The sequence below is a fragment of the Sitophilus oryzae genome, unplaced genomic scaffold (genome assembly GCF_002938485.1).
Source record: "Sitophilus oryzae breed Bouriz unplaced genomic scaffold, Soryzae_2.0 scaffold_864_pilon_pilon, whole genome shotgun sequence".
Classification (NCBI taxonomy): Eukaryota; Metazoa; Arthropoda; class Insecta; order Coleoptera; family Curculionidae; genus Sitophilus; species Sitophilus oryzae.
The window spans coordinates 903477-922515 of record NW_022147488.1 but is presented as its reverse complement, the minus strand read 5'-3'; the positions used below and the strand labels follow the sequence as shown (position 1 = coordinate 922515).

Sequence of the window (19039 nt, the reverse complement as noted above, 5' to 3'; positions counted from 1 at the left end):
CCCCATAGCAAATATATATATAGTTACAGTGTAGTTAGACGATTAGTTCTTAAAAAAGGCCTAACAAGCCGAAACATATATGTAGAGTTAAAGTTACTCTTATTAAAAGTTTTTTAAACATCTAAAAGCGTGCTTTATTAAAATACTAATACATAACAAAAATCATTTGGTAACATTTGTACTTTGTACTTAAACTATGAACTATGACTATGAAGTTAAAAACAAACAAAAAAGCACGAAATATAAATTTAAAAAACGTAAAACACAAATAACTGAATTATTCTATTCCGGAATACTTTCAGGCCCCGAGCTGGTCCCATCTTCATAGGGTATTATAGTAGTAGTAGTACTGTCTTTGTCAGTTTCTATTTCCAAATCAGATATATTTGATGTATCATCTGGTTCTGATTGTGAAGGATGGCCCTCTACCTCTACAGGTTCTAGTGGTTCTGGAGGAGTTTCATGTTGTTTCATCATGCTCCATAATCACTTTTTGTTTTTGTAATAATAATTTATTGTCATGAGCTATGAACATTATTTTGCCGGCTGTTTGTTCAATTAAGCGATTCTTTTTTTTAGTATGGATAAAACTGTAAGTACTGAAACTTCTCTCAGTGGCTGCAGATGACGTTGGTAAGGACAGCAGAGCAACAGCTAAATATTTCAACTAAGTATTTTTACACACTGCTTGTCACCAACTTAGACAGTCTACATTTTTAACTGACATCCAAACGTAGTCGAGAGCCCATAAACCCGGTTTGGCGCAATAATTTGTTACACCTGTAAAAATGGCTTCTTTGTTATTGACAAACTGAGGATGTTTGTTGGTGAAATTGTTGATAAATTCCATAGCGGCGTATATGTGTTCTTCATTGTTAAGGTGCTCTCCCAGGAAACAGAGGGGTCCAAGAGATTCGCGGCAAAATGCATTGGTTTAAGAGCCATACGTTCTCTATTTTGTAAGGCGGAGAAGCATTCTTTTTCTTCTGATTTAAGAATAGGCATACTTGATACACTTTCGTTAAATTTTTGATCAATGTCTTGAATTTCGAAAAGAAATTTCTTGCAAAATTCGGATTTTTGCGAATATTCGAGATTTTGGGATCGAATATTTATGAAATTTCTGAAATTTCCTGCAAAATTCGAATGGAAATATTCGCTACCAACATCACTATGAAAGGAGAACTGCGGTACAGTATTCTTTATCCGCTGCGCTGTAAACGATCAGCGCGCAGCGGCGCAGAGCTAAACTAAATCTCGGAATCCTTGGATAGGCTGACGATAACGCCAGCTACATCTCGGACAAGTTTTGTGCCACGAAATCGCCCATAAGGTTGCGCATCTTCTTATTTCTTCAATCGACGATTATACGTTTAGTAACACCGAATCAGTTAAGCTGCTTCAGCAAAAGACTCTCTGACTATCCAACTCACTAGAACGGCTTGACTCAAGAATCTAGAGGGAATATAAATATGCCAATATAATTTTTCTTTTTTATTATTTCACACTTAGTTTTAATGGTGCAGGCTCTAACAGACTCGGGCGTAAATGAACTTGCCGCAACGAGACAGATTAATCATACTTACGGCGCTTATTCTAAATTGCAGGAGCCTCAGTTAACACGAGATGCAACAAAGGGGCTCTTCCTCAACCGCAATGGAAAGCGACGAAACAGAACAAAGCAATATTCCTCCTTCCAGAGGAAGGGTAAGTGCCATATTTTTAAATACCTATTATCTATAATAGGTGTTTATAGTATAATTATGTATAACATATTACGCTTGTTTTCATATAAGCCGTCACAACATCAACAACCGTTGAAGCCGGTTCACATCACAAGCCGTCACTTTTAGAACACTGTTATGTGTTTTGCACTGTTTTTATACCGTGTATAACTGTTATTCCTAAATAACAGTTGAAAGTAATAGATCGTTAATAATAACACGTTTCTACGTAAATATAACAAATAAAACTATTAATCCAACGAATTATTCTCATCTCCTTTGAAAAAGACGTGAACTGTTATTACTAAATAACAGTTAAAATAACAGATTGTTTAATCTGTTTCTGCGTCAAATAAAACGTTTAATCCAACGAATTATTGCCATCGCTTTTTAAAATGAAATAAACTGTTATTCCTAAATAACAGTTAAAAATAACATCATCACTTTTTAAAATTAAATAAACTGTTACTAAGCTACGTAAATATGTCAAATAAAACCTTTACTTCATCGAATTAGTGTCATTACTTTTTAATAAGTATCGAACTGTTATTCTTAAATAACAGTTGAAAATAACAGATCGTTAAATAATAAGCCGTTTTTACGTAAATATTATATTATACTGTTTATTATGAAGAACAGTTTTAAAAATCCAGATTGTTAATAACACCGTGTTTGACAAATTTGAACACTGGTGGGAAAAAGTTTTTATTAAGTTACACAGAAATTAATCTACATTTCAGCAAACTAGAAATAAACTAATTAAAATTGAAATATGTATTTTATACACAAAAGAAGTATTCAAAATATTTATATCGTTCAAAAGTAAAGATGATGATCTAATTGCCAACATACATAAAAATTTACTTAAACAGTTGTTTAATATATAAGAGTATCATAGATAAAATCTTTAAATTCATAGCCATGTAATTACTTTTAATACGTTTTTTTTTTTGTGAATTAGCACATTAAAGTTGAGTCAACTTTAAGGAGAATAACATTTCTGCGAATTTTAACTTTTTTCTTTATGTTTAACATGATAATTATGCAAAATATGCAGTTTGGTATTTAGATTTTCCTAAAATTAAATTTTGTTTGTTTATTTTAACACCATAATTCTAACGTAAAGCGCATCTTTTAGAGATTAATGATGAACGAATAAAGCGGGAAAATCCCTAATGTTTTTATTTTTCTGGATTCCTAAATTCCTTTCAATAGGTTAAATCAAGCCTAGCGTAGAAGAGAAGGGTATTTTTGCCTCTGTAATATTTCAAAATGTCTCTCAAAGAAAAATGAGCTTGGGTAACTTAGGTTGAGAAGTAAATAAAGATGGCAATAGACGATTGCCGAGAAAATTGATGTGTGCTATTAATTTTGATTCGTACCTACGTTTTTTTAGTTATTTGTTAATAGTAGTTTATTTTATATATAATTTTTTTAAGCTGAATATACTTGTAGTACTAAAGTTGAATTTTGATTACTATCTTTCAAAAAATACCACAAGGGCTCTCTTGAAAATAATGTCCATATTCTAAACAACAGAATGTATATGTTATTTGATTTTTTTATTTATTGAACATTGTGTTAATCCCAATATAATGTTAATATCATAAGACCATATATTTTTGTGAATGCTATTACACCATAGAGTTTTATAAAACTATATTTTCTATATCTGATAAATAACTAGATATATTATGATCTTACTACGTTTCTTTAATTAGAGCCGTCAGTCAAGTGTATGAACTGTTGTATGATGTTCTGGACACTCATGTACCTCTATACAAATCGCATAAAAAACGATATCCACCGTGGTACAATGCCGAAATTATTAAAAATATTAAATTAAAAGCTGTCTATCATAACAAGTATAAGAAATATAAGAGCGATTTATTTTTGCAGAGGTTTAGAGAGTTGAGAGCACTTATTAAAAGCTTAATCAAAGCTAACTACGAAAATTATATTCGCGGAGTCGAAACTTCTGTGTCTTCAAATCCACAACGTTTTTGGGGCTTTATCCACGCGAGGAATAAATCTTCTAGAATACCCGGTCAAATGAAATTTAATGATGAGGTACATGATTGTCCAAACGAAATAGTGAATAGTTTTGCTAAATTTTTTCACAGTGTTTTCACCCCGCCCGATAAAGACAATGTTAAATGGAATCGGTGTGTGGTTAGCAATGAGTTTAATATCACATTTCTTAATATCACGGAAGAGGAAATACTCATAGCTGCAAAAAAATTAAAAAATAAGATGACATCGGGTCCTGACAAAATTCCAGCATTTCTGGTGAAGGATTGCATTGGCATTTTAGCAACCCCACTAGGTAAAATATTTAATTTAGCTGTCAATTCAAACACCTTTCCAGAGGTGTGGAAACAGGCAAGAGTATGTCCAATTCTGAAATCAGGAAATCAAAATAACGTGGAAAACTATCGTCCCATCTCAATCTTATCAAATTTTGCTAAACTGCTAGAAATAATTATGTATAATCGAATATATAGTTCAGTACGTGGTGTAATATCTAGTAACCAACATGGTTTTATGACGGGTAGATCTACCGTTACGAATTTAGCATGTTTTACGCAATATGTATCTGAATGCATTGATAGTAATGGGCAGGTGGATGTTATATATACGGACCTTGCCAAAGCATTTGACAAACTAAATCATTCTATATTACTGGACAAACTTAACTCTATGGGTTTTACTAGACCATCTTTATTATTTTTAAAATCTTATCTCTCTCAAAGAAAGCAATTTGTCTCATATAGTGGCTACTGTTCGACTGACTATATTGCTACGTCAGGAGTTCCTCAGGGATCAAACCTGGGCCCACTTTTATTTCTATTATTTATTAATGATCTAGATAATATCCTTAAGTGTTTTAGACTATTTTTTGCTGATGATTTAAAAATTTTCTTGCGTATATCGGATAGAGCGGATTGTAGTTTCTTGCAGACACAGATTGATCGCGTTGTAGAATGGTGTGATGGGAATAAACTAAAGTTAAATGTTGATAAGTGTAAGATAGTGACATTTTCCAGAAAAAAGAATGTACAGTATTTTAATTATAATATAAATAATACCGAATTGGAACGACTTAGTGTAATCAAAGATCTTGGAGTTTATTTTGATTCGTCTTTTTCATTTAGTGATCATATTATAACCAAGGTACGAGAGGCTCTTAAATTTTACGGCTTTATAGTTCGCAACTGTGCGTCTTTTACTGACTCAAATGCATTTTTAATATTATACTCAGCATACATTCGATCTAAACTGGAATATGCTTCATTGATTTGGTACCCTGTGTATACCTGTTACAGGCAGCTTATTGAGAGAGTACAGAGAAGATTTTTGAAATTTGTTTCATATAAAGTTAGCGGAGTGTATCCTGAAAGGGGTATTCCCTACATTAATTTAATTAGCACCTTTCAGTTGCAAACTCTCGATTTGAGAAGAAAGTGCGCATCAATAGTCTTCCTGTATAAGCTGTTGCATAATGCGATAGATAGTTCTGAGCTTGTTGCACATATAGATTATTTGGTTCCTTCTATATCGACTAGATCGCATAGAACATTTTATTGTGCTAGAGCCAGAACTAATTTGTTGCTTAAATCTCCAGTTTATGTCATGTGTAGCAATTATAACGTAATATCTGATAAATGTGATATTTTCTTTGATAACTTAAGTCACATAATTGCTTTAGCTAATAATATGCTGCACAGCGGTGTGATTTGAGTTTTTTTTTGTTTATATAGTGTTTTGTTTTTATAGTTTGTTTATATTTGGATTTTTTTTTGTTTTGTTCATCTGTACTTGGTATCTGATTTTTGTATCATTCACCTTTCAGTGCTTTTTGCTTCTGTTAATTTTTAAGATTTAATTTACATTGATATGTTTTTTTTCATTTATTTTTTATTTAGAGGTTAGTGTATTACTAATTTATAGATATATATTGTAAAATTGTCCTATAATTGGTTTGTAACTGTTGGGCAATAAAGATATTATTATTATTATTATTATTATTATTATTATTATTTAATATAAAGATGGATAAAACTTACTGTTACTTACAAATAACAAGATGTTATTTATAACTAACGTGTTTCTGTTATTTATTGATTTTATTGTTCAATCTTCAAAATATCAAATTTAAATTGTGTATTAATGAAAAAATCCAACAATAACAATAAGAATCACAAAAACTGTTTATCTTGTTCGAAAGTCTGATAAAATAGCATAAACTGCAAAATAACAGGTATGAAAATAACTGTTATTTTTTCGAAGTAACAACTGTTACGAGGTGGTAGAGTTACGAGGCACGGCAATTCCGATATTACATTATAAGCATTTTTTGTTAGCGCACTGTTTCTTTTTAACAGGTACTCAACTGTTATTTCTGAATAACAGATCGATAAATATTAACCCGTTTCTACGTAAATATAACAAATATAACTTTTAGTAGGTATCGTTTTATTGTCGTTACTTTTTAATAAGTATCGAACTGCTATTCTTAAATAACAGATTATTAATCAATAACCCATTTTTACTCGTCTATAACAAATAGGTATTACCTTTAGTTCATCGAATTATTGTCATTACTTTTTAAAAGTAACAAACTTATTTTTAAATAGCAGTTAAGAATAACAGTTCGTTAAATAATAACCCGTTTCTACGTATGTAAATAGAACAAATAAAACTTTTAATTCAACGAATTATTGTCATTATTTCTTAAAAAATAATTAACAGTTATTTCCAAATAACAGGTAAAACTAACAGATCGTTAAATAATATCCCGTTTCTACATAAATATATCAAATAAAACCTTTAGCACAAGGAAATTATTGTCATTACTTTTTAAAACGTATGGAACTGTTATTTCTAAATAACAGTTGAAAATAACAGATTCTTAAAAATATTCGTATGTCTTAGTTTAACTTGATTTTTTTCAAATTTAGCCCACGTCGAAATTAAAAGTTCTGGGTCGAAGTCATGCGATGCGCGAAGAACAATCTCCTCCCAGAGAACCGGCCGCAGGTGTAACAGTTTGCGCAGACCAAAGGGTTTCTGGGGGCCATCTGCAATCGCCGCCCGCGCTGGTGTTGAGTCCGTCACCCGCTGAGGAAGAGGAAACGGGCCTGGAACGAGTAGCAGGTGATACTGGTTCACCTGGTGCTGTAATGGGGTCCACCGCTAGTCCGAGGTAAGAGTACTAGAGATGGGTAGATCCGATATTTTGAAAGAGCCATGGACCTACATCCAGGTTCCAGTTCTGCCGGATCTATGTCATTCTAACCTTTGATTTTAATTTAATTAAATTTTGTTTTGCATGAAGCAATCAGCGTTCAAAAGTTTTGTAGTGCGTTAGGGAAATCTGATGTTTGCGTTTTGCCAAATTCTTTTCACCTGATCTTCGCTGTTCTATATATTTAGTAGAGGTACCTTAAAGTTCAAATTTATGACTATGGGGCATAGCATTACAAACTTTACGCCCTATAGTTCAGGAAGCAAGAGGTCTAGGACAAATTTGTGTCTAGCATCTTTAGTTTCATAAAAAAGTAGCACAGTAATGTAAAAATGTCCGAATATACCAAAATAAATATACAGAATTTTACAGTGTCACTTCAGTGAAACTGAAGTCTGATAAAACTGCTTTAGTTCCCAAGATATTTTATATTATAAATGTATATTTATATTGCAGTAAGATTGATCACTATTTAGATTAATGTAGAATTGTAGTTTATCCTTTGTTATTTTTTGTTGACACTCCTTCATTCTATGTACTATGTACAGGGTGGGTCAAATTCGACGCTTTTAAATGGAAACACCCTTTTCTATATGAGATAGACAAAAAACTAATATCGGTGTCTGGAGCTCAATTTTTGTCAAAAACTTGATGGTGAAAACCGCATACCGATATCTGTTACCGTTTCGGAGTTACCGGGTGTTTTTCAAAAATATGCATTTTTAACAAATCGCTGTAACTTTTTTGCTATGAAAAATTTTGTATTTTTATGAAAACATTTCCAAGTCACCTTTTTACGTAGAATTTAATAGTTTAAATATAATTTTTTTAAAATTAATAATTTAAGAATTATCAACAAAAAAATTGATTTTTTATATGGGACACCCTGTATATTTTTAATTTGTTCAAAAGAATTTAAAATTACCTTTCCAAAAATATAACACACTTGATATTTTGCTCGATTCCTCTTCGAGATATAGAGTATATAAAAATTCGCCCGCTTTAAATAAGTAGGCTTTGAACGGCAGCGGCTGTAATACAAAAAAATTCTAGCTGTGAGCATCAATTAAAACGAAAATAATATTTGCTATGAGAGATGCAGAATTTTATAACAATTTAAAATATATTTAGCCAACATCAACACATTTAAACTATATCTAATAACAATAAAAATAAGTAGCAAACCAAGACATGAGATTTTGCTACAGGTGTTCGACATATCGACCGTCTTCTGTTATGGACAGACGGGGCAGTTTTTGAACATTTCTCGCGGAATTCATTAACTCAGAAAGATACCCTCTCATAACTGCTAAGTATTTTTAATTCTTGTCTAGACTATACGGAAGAATAAGGAACCTTTATTCTTCCGCAAATATATACATAGGATTAAATTCATGGGTACTAAGTCAGGCGGCCGCGACGGCCAACGGCTGGGAGCTTGGTTAGCTATCCAATTATTCTTGAAATTGGCTGCAAACATTTGCTGATAACTTCAGCGTTCAGAGGCGGTGCGTCGTTTTGCTGGAAAAAATATGTTTTCGAGTTCCAATAAGATCAATAAGGGGTCCAAAGCCTACTAGTTAAAAGTGGCGAACTTTTAAAAATTCTGTATTTCGAAGGGAATTACAACAAAATATCAAGTGTACTATATTTTTGGTAAGGTAATTTTTAATTCTTTTCAGCTAATTAAAAATATAGAGGGTGTCCCAAATAAAAATTCAATTTTTCTATTGATAACTCTTAAATTATTAATTTTTAAAAAATTATACTTAAACCATTAAATTCTACGTAAAAAGGTGCTTTGGAAATATTTTCATAGAAATACAAAATTTTCCATAGCAAAAAAGTTACAGCGGTTTGTTGAAAATGCACATTTTTGAAAAACACCCCGTAACTCCGAAACGGTAACAGATATTGATGTGCGGTTTTCACCATCATGTTTTTGATGAAAATTGAGGTCCAGATACCGATATTAGTTTTTGTCTATCTCCTATAGAAAAGGGTGTTTCCATTTAAAAGCGTCGAATTTGACCCACCCTGTACAGGATTTTTACAGGGTCACTTCAGTGAAACTAAAGACTGATAAAACAGCTTCAGTTTCCAAAATATTTTATATTCAAAATGTGTCTTTATATTGCAGGTGCTCTCCTCATTGTGAAAATAGTGGATCGTGTGAACGATTGCATCCGGTCGAGTCAGATTTACCTTCTAGTCCGAAATGCCATAGTAGTAAGAGTAATTCTCCTAACGAAAGATCTCCCAATCATAAATCTAGTCAGAACAATGCAAAAGGGTAAGTATGTAATTCTGTTTTAGTCTTTGAATAAGAAGACTAAGGAAGCAGCATAATGCTATCCATGTATTCATGCATGGTGGGCGGAAAAAGCACTCTAGGGTGGGGATCCTTGACAGTTCTGTTTGACGATTCATTTGACACATTTGAATTTGATTTGAAATTTTGTGGATTTGTCAGTCTTTAAGGAGCTTATTTTATGTTATTTATTACTTATTCTACTACTGATAGTTGTATAAAGGTAGTAAATCTAGATGGAAATTGTGGCAGAACTTAAATTAACAGTGACACTATCGCGATTTATCAAAAATGACTCTAAAATAGTTGGTTGTGTAGCGTGCGGTAGATCTCGGCAAAAATTGAGTGAAATAATGGAACAACTTTTCGCTAGTAAGTGACTATATAATATACATACGTGTAGTAAACCGATAATTTATGAAATTCACTTAAATTAACTAATTATATATTTTTTCTTGCATTTTTGCTTTTATTTACTACTTGTCAAGGATTAGATGTCAAAGAATTTAGATACGTCAATTTGACTTACCTGCTTCAGTAGCGTATCGGATGTTTATGGTTATAAATAATTATTATAACTTATCTATTTTTATTAGAATTTTATATTTTTATAACAATTTTAATAAATACCAACGTAGTTCACAACGTAAAATAAAAACAAAATTATTGAATCTACCTATAACGTCTACTCTACATCATAGTTTTACATTTTTTAAGTAAAATTAGAACGGCACTGATAAACCGGAAATTAAGTCGGCCATATTTGGAACCCATCGCGGTGGACCTAAAATTTTTGATATGCTCCTTCCTTAGTCTTCTTATTCAAAAGTTTTAGTACCAACAAGTGCTATAATAGGGGGATCGCTGCCTCTCCCTCGATATGGCAACCACTTTATTTTAATGTACAATTTATTTTTTTAACGTCTTAGCAAGAAATACTGTGACTGTCAGAACCAGAACTGTATCAAATGTCTGAAGGAAAAAGGCGGGAACAACAACAATCATAACAGTACAAATAACAACAACACCGGCAACGCCAACAATATGTTGTTTGTGAACAAATCTCGGGGCAAGTTAAAACAGCAGAGCTCGTCACAGACCAGTTTGAGCTTCGAAAGTTCCACGGGCAATAGCTCGTGCCTGTCAAGAGGTAAGAAACATTTATATTGACATTTAAATAAACACTTTTTTGAGATATTGTGAGCAAAGCATATAAGCACAGAATATCTAGCTACGCAACAGAAAAATACTCGAAATGAAAGAGCTAAAATTGCACAAATAAAATACTAGATGGCGCGACAATATCATAATCAGAATATAATTGGAAATTTTCAATTTTCGGTTTTGGATCGACTGCATGTCGACGGCCTTGAAGCTCGGCTAAATATGCACAGTTGCCAGATTCAAAAAGACTTGAATTGGCATCCCATTCTTTTTATTATGTATAATGCAGTATGTGTTTCTTTCTATTCTTCTTTTCTTGTCAGATACACTTATATTAATTATTCCTTTGGCTATTAAAATAGTTTTAAGTATATTATTACAAAAACATATACATTTTTTATATACACTATCTTATAATGTTAACTAAGAAAATACCTTTAATTACCTTTTAAAATTAATAATATACAGGGCGATTGATAGTGATATTTATTAATGCTGAACGTTAGTAATGAAATATAAGTTTAATAATAATGGAAATAATTTATTAAAATGCAGTACAAAAAATGTTAACTGACTAAAAAATACTATAATAACAAATTTCTTCCGTTTGCTACGTTATTTATATAGACCTAGGTAAATTTTAAAAAGTGACACAGGTACAATTAATAATATATTCGTTCGGCATAAAAGTTGCTGTCACGACATCGAACAATAAATTAAAATTCGTAAAATAAATTAAAATTATTAATTAAACAAATCTTTATAAAGAAACGCAAGTATACCAAATTTGGGCCCAATCGAACTCGAGGAAATAATATCATAATAGTGTACTATATTATGGTACCACTCGATATGCTTTAAGGTACCATAATATTGCAATGTCACCGAAGATCCGTAGTATACCAAATTTAAGAACAATCGAACGCCATGAAATGGTATCGTAATATGGTACTATATTAAGGTACCACTTTATATACATCATAGTTCAATCATATTACAATGTAACCGAAGATACGTAGTATACCAAGTTTAAGCCCAATCGAACGCCATGTACGTAATATAGTACTATATTATGGTACCAGTTGATATGCTTCATGGTACCATAATAATGCAATGTCATCAAAAATACGCAAGTATATATCAAATACGAGCTCAATCGAACGCCAGGAAATGGTATTGAAATATGGTACTATATTCAGGTACCACTTTATATGCATCATAGTACCATCATATTACAATGTAACCGAAGATACGTAGTATAACAAGTTTAAGTCCAATCGAACGCCAGGAAATGGTATCGTAATATGGTACTATCTTATGGTACCTCTTATTATGCTCCATGGTACCATAATATTACAATATCACCCAAGATACGTTGTATCCCATATTTAAGCCCAATCGAACGCCATGTACATAATATGGTACTATATTATGGTACCAGATGATATGCATCATAGTACCATCATATTACAATATCACCGAAAATACGTAGTATACCAAGTTTAATCCCTATTGCCGATATGTACCTAATATTGCTATGTCATCAAATATGGTACTATAGAAGGTACCACTTTATATGCTCCATGGTACCATGATATTACAATGTCACTGAAGATATAGTATACCAAGTTTAAACCCAATCGAACGCCATGTATCGTAATATAGTACTATATTATGGTATCACTTGATATGCTTCTGAAAAAAACGGCGTCCAGTGGCTGGAAAAGGACTATCGATGACATTTCCCATATAAATTTACATATAAAATGACAGCGATATTCATTTCATAGCTATCGCTAACGCCGTTTTTTCCCGATTATACGATATGAACTTGGTATGAACACAATCGAACGTCAGGAAGTGGTATCATAATAGTAGAACAATACTTATTATATTGTCGCCGAATTACAATGAAAATTCAGGATTCTTTCAAAGCCTGTCTCCTTTTGCTACCTACAATTTTATACATGTAACGAGGCTTCTGTTGCGTAGCTAGATATTCTGTGATATAAGTAATACCTCTATAAGGCTAATACCATACAGTCGATTTTTTTTATTTTCTTAATAGCTGCCAGTTGGCCTTAAAGAAGGTTGTAATGTATTTTTTCTACGACTAGCCTCAAAAACTCAGTTTGACACACGGAAAACTCGATCTGAAATTGGCTAACTGGATCTGAAATTGGCTAATCTGGAATTTGCAAACTGTCGTGTGCTAAGGATTTAGCGCACAACATTTTTAAAAAAACCTCCAATGTTTAGCTGAAACCTGGCTGAAACGTCATAGAAAAAATAGCGTAAAAAACTCGTTCGAAAACTTCTTTGTACACTCGTTCGACTTGTGGCTCTTGCCTGTGGCTCGAGCCAACAAACTGTCGAACTCGTGTGCAAAACGTCCTTTTCGAAACTCGTTGTTTAATATACTATTTATATTGAGTAAAAATGATATCTTTTTTTAATCTTTCTATAATTAATTAGTGCTAATTTTTGACAAGTTTTATATAAATTTTTAGTAAATGCCGTCTAGAGATTGACCTCGCCAAAATTATCATCGATTGTGATTCCCCAGCCGTTTTTTTTCGATCGTACGGTATATCCTTATTCACTCATATCATTGTTTTTCTGTCGGGTACAAATAGAGGTTTACCGTTTTTCGGAATTCTTTAGTTGTACTTTTTTTATGATAATATTGGTTTTTATGGATTATTGATTCTGCAGAGAGCAGTTCAGACTGTTACACGGACACCACTGGTGTGAATTTGGAACAGTTCATTCCCGAAACGCTTAACAGGAACCCAAAGGACCGTGCTCTGATGCTACGGATCGAAGAAGAATTGATTCTTCTTGCTAACGATAAATTGTAAGTTTCAATATTTTAAATATACAGGGTGGGCCATTGAAAATTTACAATGGCTATAATTCTTAAACCAAAAAAGATATCAAAAAAATAAAAAATACCGTTTCTATGATATCGAAGGGGAATACATATGACGTATTTTTTGAACTACCCCGACCTACCCCTTAGGCGGCACCCCTACTCACCTGAAAATCTTAAATGGCAACACCCCACTTGTGGCGCCTTTTTGGAAAGCCCATGAAAAATGCTAAACGACTATCAAAACGTTTTTAGGGTGAAATTGAAAAACTACCCCTTACACGAAAAATTAGGTGGACATTAATAAAAAAAGTAATTTTTTCAGCATAAGTTACAATTTGGGACCCAGCTAAATGAGGCAAATGATGCATTTTTTAAACCACCCCCACCCACCCCTAGGTGCCATCCCCTCACTTCTAATCTCATCAAGGCCATTTTTAAATGTAGATAATAAAAAAAGGCAACACAAAGATGTTTTTACAGCCTAATTTTGCGATAACGCAAATTCTTCCTTATCATCTATTTTTTTACTTTCAACAGACAGGAATCTTAAACCGGCATATCTTTGCGTTTTTGCACTGTCTTCTATCGATTTTCAATCGTTTGCAAATTTGGTGGTATTTTAAACGTTTATTTGATTCGCTTATTTGAAAGAGAAATGGTTTATACTGTGGAAGAAAGAATTCAAATAGTTTTTCTTTATTGTACTGAAGGTATGTGTTATTTGAGAACGGCCCGTCTTTCAATGAGAGAAATCCGGACAAAAACGTAAGTCACGTTTATGTTATACATTTGAATGAAGAAATGCAGATGGAAGTTATTGGTCAGGTATCTGTCAATCCAGAAGCATCAACACGCCATTTGGCATCAATCACAGGTATACCTCGAACATCTGTCTCAGAAGAGTACAAAATGAAGATTCTGCAGGAACTTGGCGACGACGATCTAGATAGAAGGATTCAGTTCTGTGAACTAATGACGGAGGAAATTCGAAGGGAACTTACTACTAAAAATATTTGTGATGAGTGCTCATTTTTTTTTAAACGGAATTGTGAATAAGCAGAACTGCAGATACTGGAGCGATGAGAACTGCATATTGTTGTTGAAGGACACACCCAAACATCCCCAAAAGCTCAATGTTTGGTGCGGAATACTAGGCGATAAAATTATAGGTCCATTTTTCATCGACGGAAATTTGACTGGTGATGCTTATGTGGAAATGCTGAACAATTTGATAGAGCCAGCCATTGTAAATGAGGTTGAAAATCAAAGAGATTTGGAAGGAAATTTGACTCTTAATGAAGACCACTTTCAGCAAGATGGAGCCCATCCGCATTATTCTATTGTCACAAGGCGGTGGTTGGATAGATATTATCCAAGGCAATGGATTGGCAGAAGGGGTCCAATCGAGTGGCCGCCAAGGACACCTGATCTCACTCCTTTAGACTTTTTCTTGTGGGGTTACACTAAATCCATAGTCTACAAGACAAAACCAGGTTCGTTGCAAGAATTGCGGCAGAGGATAACTGAAGCATGTCGAAATATTCCGAGAGAGACTTTCCAAAAAGTGAGAGAAGAATTTGAAAATCGTTTGTATTTTTGTATGAAACAAAACGGCTGTCATTTTGAGCAATTGTTAAAATAAATTATCATTTTAAATTTCTTTCAAATTGTCAAACCTACATTTCTTATCACTACTTACCAGTAATTGTTGAAAGAAGACGACTTACCAATAATTGTTATAGAAGTTGAAATCTGTATGACCATCGTTTAGCAATTTCAATTAGCTTTCCAAAAGTGTCACAAGTGGGGTATCGCTATCTTGAGATTAGAAGTGAGTGGGTGGCACCTAGGGGTGGGTCGGGGTGGTTTGAAAAATACCTCATTTGCCTCATTAAGCTGGGTCCCAATTTGTAACTTATGCTGAAAAAATTTCTTTTTTCAAAACTTTTTTCATTCATGACCACCTAATTTTTCGTGTAAGGGGTAGTTTTTCAATTTCACCCTAAAAACTGTACGATCATCGTTTAGCATTTTTCATGGGCTTTCCAAAAAGGCGCCACAAGTGGGGTGTTGCCATTTAAGATTTTCAAGTGAGTAGGGGTGCCGCCTAAGGGGTAGGTCGGGGTAGTTCAAAAAATACGCCATATGTATTCCCCCTCGATATTATAGAAACGGTATTTTTTATTTTTTGGATATCTTTTTTGGTTTAAGAATTATATCGATTGTAAGTTTTCAGTGGCCAACCCTGTATATATGTATGTATGTACCAAATATTTATTTTTGTTGTTTGGGTTATTAAAAAAAACTTTAACTACTTTAAAAATAAACTTTTGAAAAAAATTAGGGATATTCTATACTCTTGAATCTTGGGTACTCTTACGTTTAACATGCCCAAAAACATTATATTTTTGATGTCCTTACAAGAATTTAATCATGTAAAACTGCTTTAATGCACTTTTGTTTAAGTGATTATTTGTACACGTTATGTGACTACTGAGTTGTGACTTCTCTGTACGTTTTATTTAATTTACAAAATGTTTATCTTAATTCGTAATTCGTAATTAAATCAACATAATAAACGTTAAAAATGTTAATAACGCAATATACTATGCGACAGATCCGCTAAAATTTGTCCAACACAACACAGTTTTATACACATTTTATAAAATATGATGATTATTTTCATAAATTATACTTGTATTCATTTAAAACTTCCCAATATGGCGGACTTCAGTATGGGAGACTTAAAAAACGAAAATCTCTAAACTGGAATCGACTGTACTTCAAATCGTTCAAATTGATAATCTGTGGTAAATCCAATTGAACTCTGACTGAATTCCCTAACGCCAACTTATTTTTCATTAAAAAAAAAATACCAATTTTCGTAACTAGGTCGGCCATATTGAGGAACTTTTAAAAGAATAGTACTATAATTATATTAGAGCGATAGCACTTGGACATGAGAATCGAATGGAGATTGGACATGGCATCGATTCCAAGATTCTTGTAAGGACTGCTCTATTAATGAAAAACACAATCAATTTGGCTTTTTATAAGATTATTATGACTTCATATATGACTCCATAGATGTAAATCCTTTACCAGCCTCTCTTTCCCGCTTAAAGTAATTAATAAACTTCGCGATGTTTGGCCTTTTCAATATCACTAAATCGGCGGGGCATTTTAGTTGTAAAATGAATTATGTTTCACAACGCAATCAATTTATAGTTTTGACATTGATCGATAGCGGTTTATTAAAATTATAATCTCAAATCAAATGACAATAACCAGAAACAATGTGCAGTAATTTACGAAATGCAGTAATGACACCACCAATCTCTTTCATCTAGTTGTCAAGTGAAAGAGAGAGTTCGACAATATATGACGTGACGTTAAACCAAAGACATTATAAAGATAGACCGAACATCTCATTCATAAATACTCGTTGGTAGTGTATCAAACATTCCAATGTGTCAAACAAGAACAGAAGAGACAGAGAAGTCTAAAATTTCCGTCCCCGGCAACTAGGCGCATTTGGATTGTTCTAATGGCCAGTGGCGTATCGTTTCTTGGAACGAATTTAATTATTAGTAAAGTAAAATTAAAGTAATTAGTAAAACTTTTACTCCATATTAATATACTGCATTAACACTTTTTCGTCAGATGAGTTTTGTTATAAGGTCTAATATAATAATATAATTAATATCCCACATATACTTATGTTGAAACGTTAGTAGGTAGTTTCCGAAAATCGCTCCAACCTCGATTTTCAATTTAAACTTTCAGTTACTTCTATATCAACTTTCAGTTACTTTTGAATATTTACAGGGTGACTCAAGTTTCTGAAACAGTTCTATATTAGTTTTGTTGTTGGTGACTTTTCTTTCAATTTTTTTTCAGAATATGGAGGCAATGGTAAAGCACATTTTAGACATTTTTGTAAACGTAGGTGGCCGGAACATATTTTCAAACTAAAGTTGTAGATTTGCCATAAAATTTCCATTCCAGAAATACCTAGGGTTGCCACCTGTCCTTTTTTGAAAAGGACAGTCCTTTTTTGGAATAACTTGTCCTTTTGACTTTTTTTGACTTAAAAAGTCATTTTTATTTACGTATTTTCCCTGAGAAAATTACCTACAGCAAACAAAAATATTCTCTTCGTCCAAATTTAATTAGAGATGTATTAAAACTTATAAATAAATGTTTCTTGTTTAGAATAGGCAACATTATTTAGAACTTTCCGTTTAATCTCAAATGATAGTTTAGGTTTTAGTTTTACTTTTTTTGATCTTAATAAGAACTTTTCAAAATTAGTAATTAGTAACGATTTAGTTAGTTCGCAATCGATAGCTTCCTGTGAAGTACTGTGTAATACTTGTTTAATCTTATATTATTAATAACTTCCTATACCCAAAATCAATATTTAATGAGAAAATTGTGTTTTTTTTTGAAAATATAAGACAAAATTTGACTTTCGGTCTTCTTCTTATATTATGATGGCTCTGATACGAGGCAATTACCTTTTAGTCTCTCAATAGAAGGCATTTATCATTAAAAGTATTAAATCTGTGTGCTACAGTAGGGGATTTCTGTCGCATAATAATGAATATTACGTTTATTTACAAACCCATTACTTTTAAAGGTAGCTTCATCAGACAATCAAATTTTAGTTAAATATCTCAATCTTCATGAACTGTATTAAGCATATGTATTGCGGTTTGAATCATCCTATATGTTGACAAAATATTTTGAAAATGTGCGTTACAATGGCCCCCATCTTATGTAAAAAATTGAAATAAAAATCACAAACCAAAAACGTAATAGGTAAAAAGCTTTTTTGGAGGCCTGGGTCACTCTGTATATAGGTATGTATAAAACTAGTAGCCTAAAAATTATTTACAGTGCGTCTCATTCTAAAAAAAAGGTAAACACACCTAACCTCTTCCTAGAGTTATTAGTACGGTGGTAAAAAATTGTCTAAACAAGGCCGAAGGGGCAGATATAATAAAGCAGTAAAATGTAAAAAAGGTCGGGTAAACACCTTTGTTTATTTATTGAGCAAAATTCCTTTAGAATATCGTATATAATGACCAAAATATGACGCAATTTTAAGAAAAAAAAGTCACTTTCTGGCTTATAATAAAGTTTCAAATGCAACGTTTATATTCAAATTTGTTATGATCTACAACAGTTAGGTAGTAATTGAGGTGAATTATAATTCAATTACCGGCTACTTCGTTCTTGTTTTAATAGTTCAAAATTCAACAAATATAATTAGAAATTATTTTAATTGTAAGGGGCTCCCTTGTGGGACGCCTATGTACAATTTCGGCGGAAATGTGTACCTACCTGTGAAAAGACAAATTCGGGTAATTTGAGCTTATTTTTCCACACACTTGACACTGTCGAACCATATTGAAAATTCGCAGATTCAAAAGTACGTTAAACAAAAACAAAAATTACTGAAAACACTGAAAAGTTCACTTCGGACTTAATTCCGACTTCAAACACACCGTAAGCTAAACGTAGTACGCTATAACGGACCAAGTGCCGTCGCGAGGGGTGGTGGGACGGACAGCTCATTTTCATTCTGGAAGACTAGCAGCGACGTTGCCAATAGTTCTAGACGTTTCAGCACATTTAACAGTAAACATGTCCTTTAATAGTAACGCATATATCCTCTGGTTAATAACCATATTATTACGCATACTTCTTTA

At 32.5% G+C, this 19039-nt stretch overlaps 1 protein-coding gene across 5 annotated transcripts in view; it reads left to right on the top strand.

Annotated features, from left to right (window-relative positions):
- Positions 1 to 19039, top strand: part of LOC115890429 (cAMP-regulated phosphoprotein 21) — a 90272-nt gene that overhangs the window by 27903 nt on the left and 43330 nt on the right. For all 5 annotated transcript variants that reach the window (XM_030910653.1, XM_030910655.1, XM_030910654.1 and 2 more), the window contains exons 3-7: positions 1608 to 1707; positions 6686 to 6930; positions 9113 to 9265; positions 10213 to 10433; positions 13163 to 13304. In XM_030910653.1, the coding sequence (XP_030766513.1) occupies positions 1627 to 1707; positions 6686 to 6930; positions 9113 to 9265; positions 10213 to 10433; positions 13163 to 13304 (842 nt within the window). In that variant the 5' untranslated portion in view covers positions 1608 to 1626. The remainder of the gene's footprint in view (positions 1 to 1607; positions 1708 to 6685; positions 6931 to 9112; positions 9266 to 10212; positions 10434 to 13162; positions 13305 to 19039) is intronic.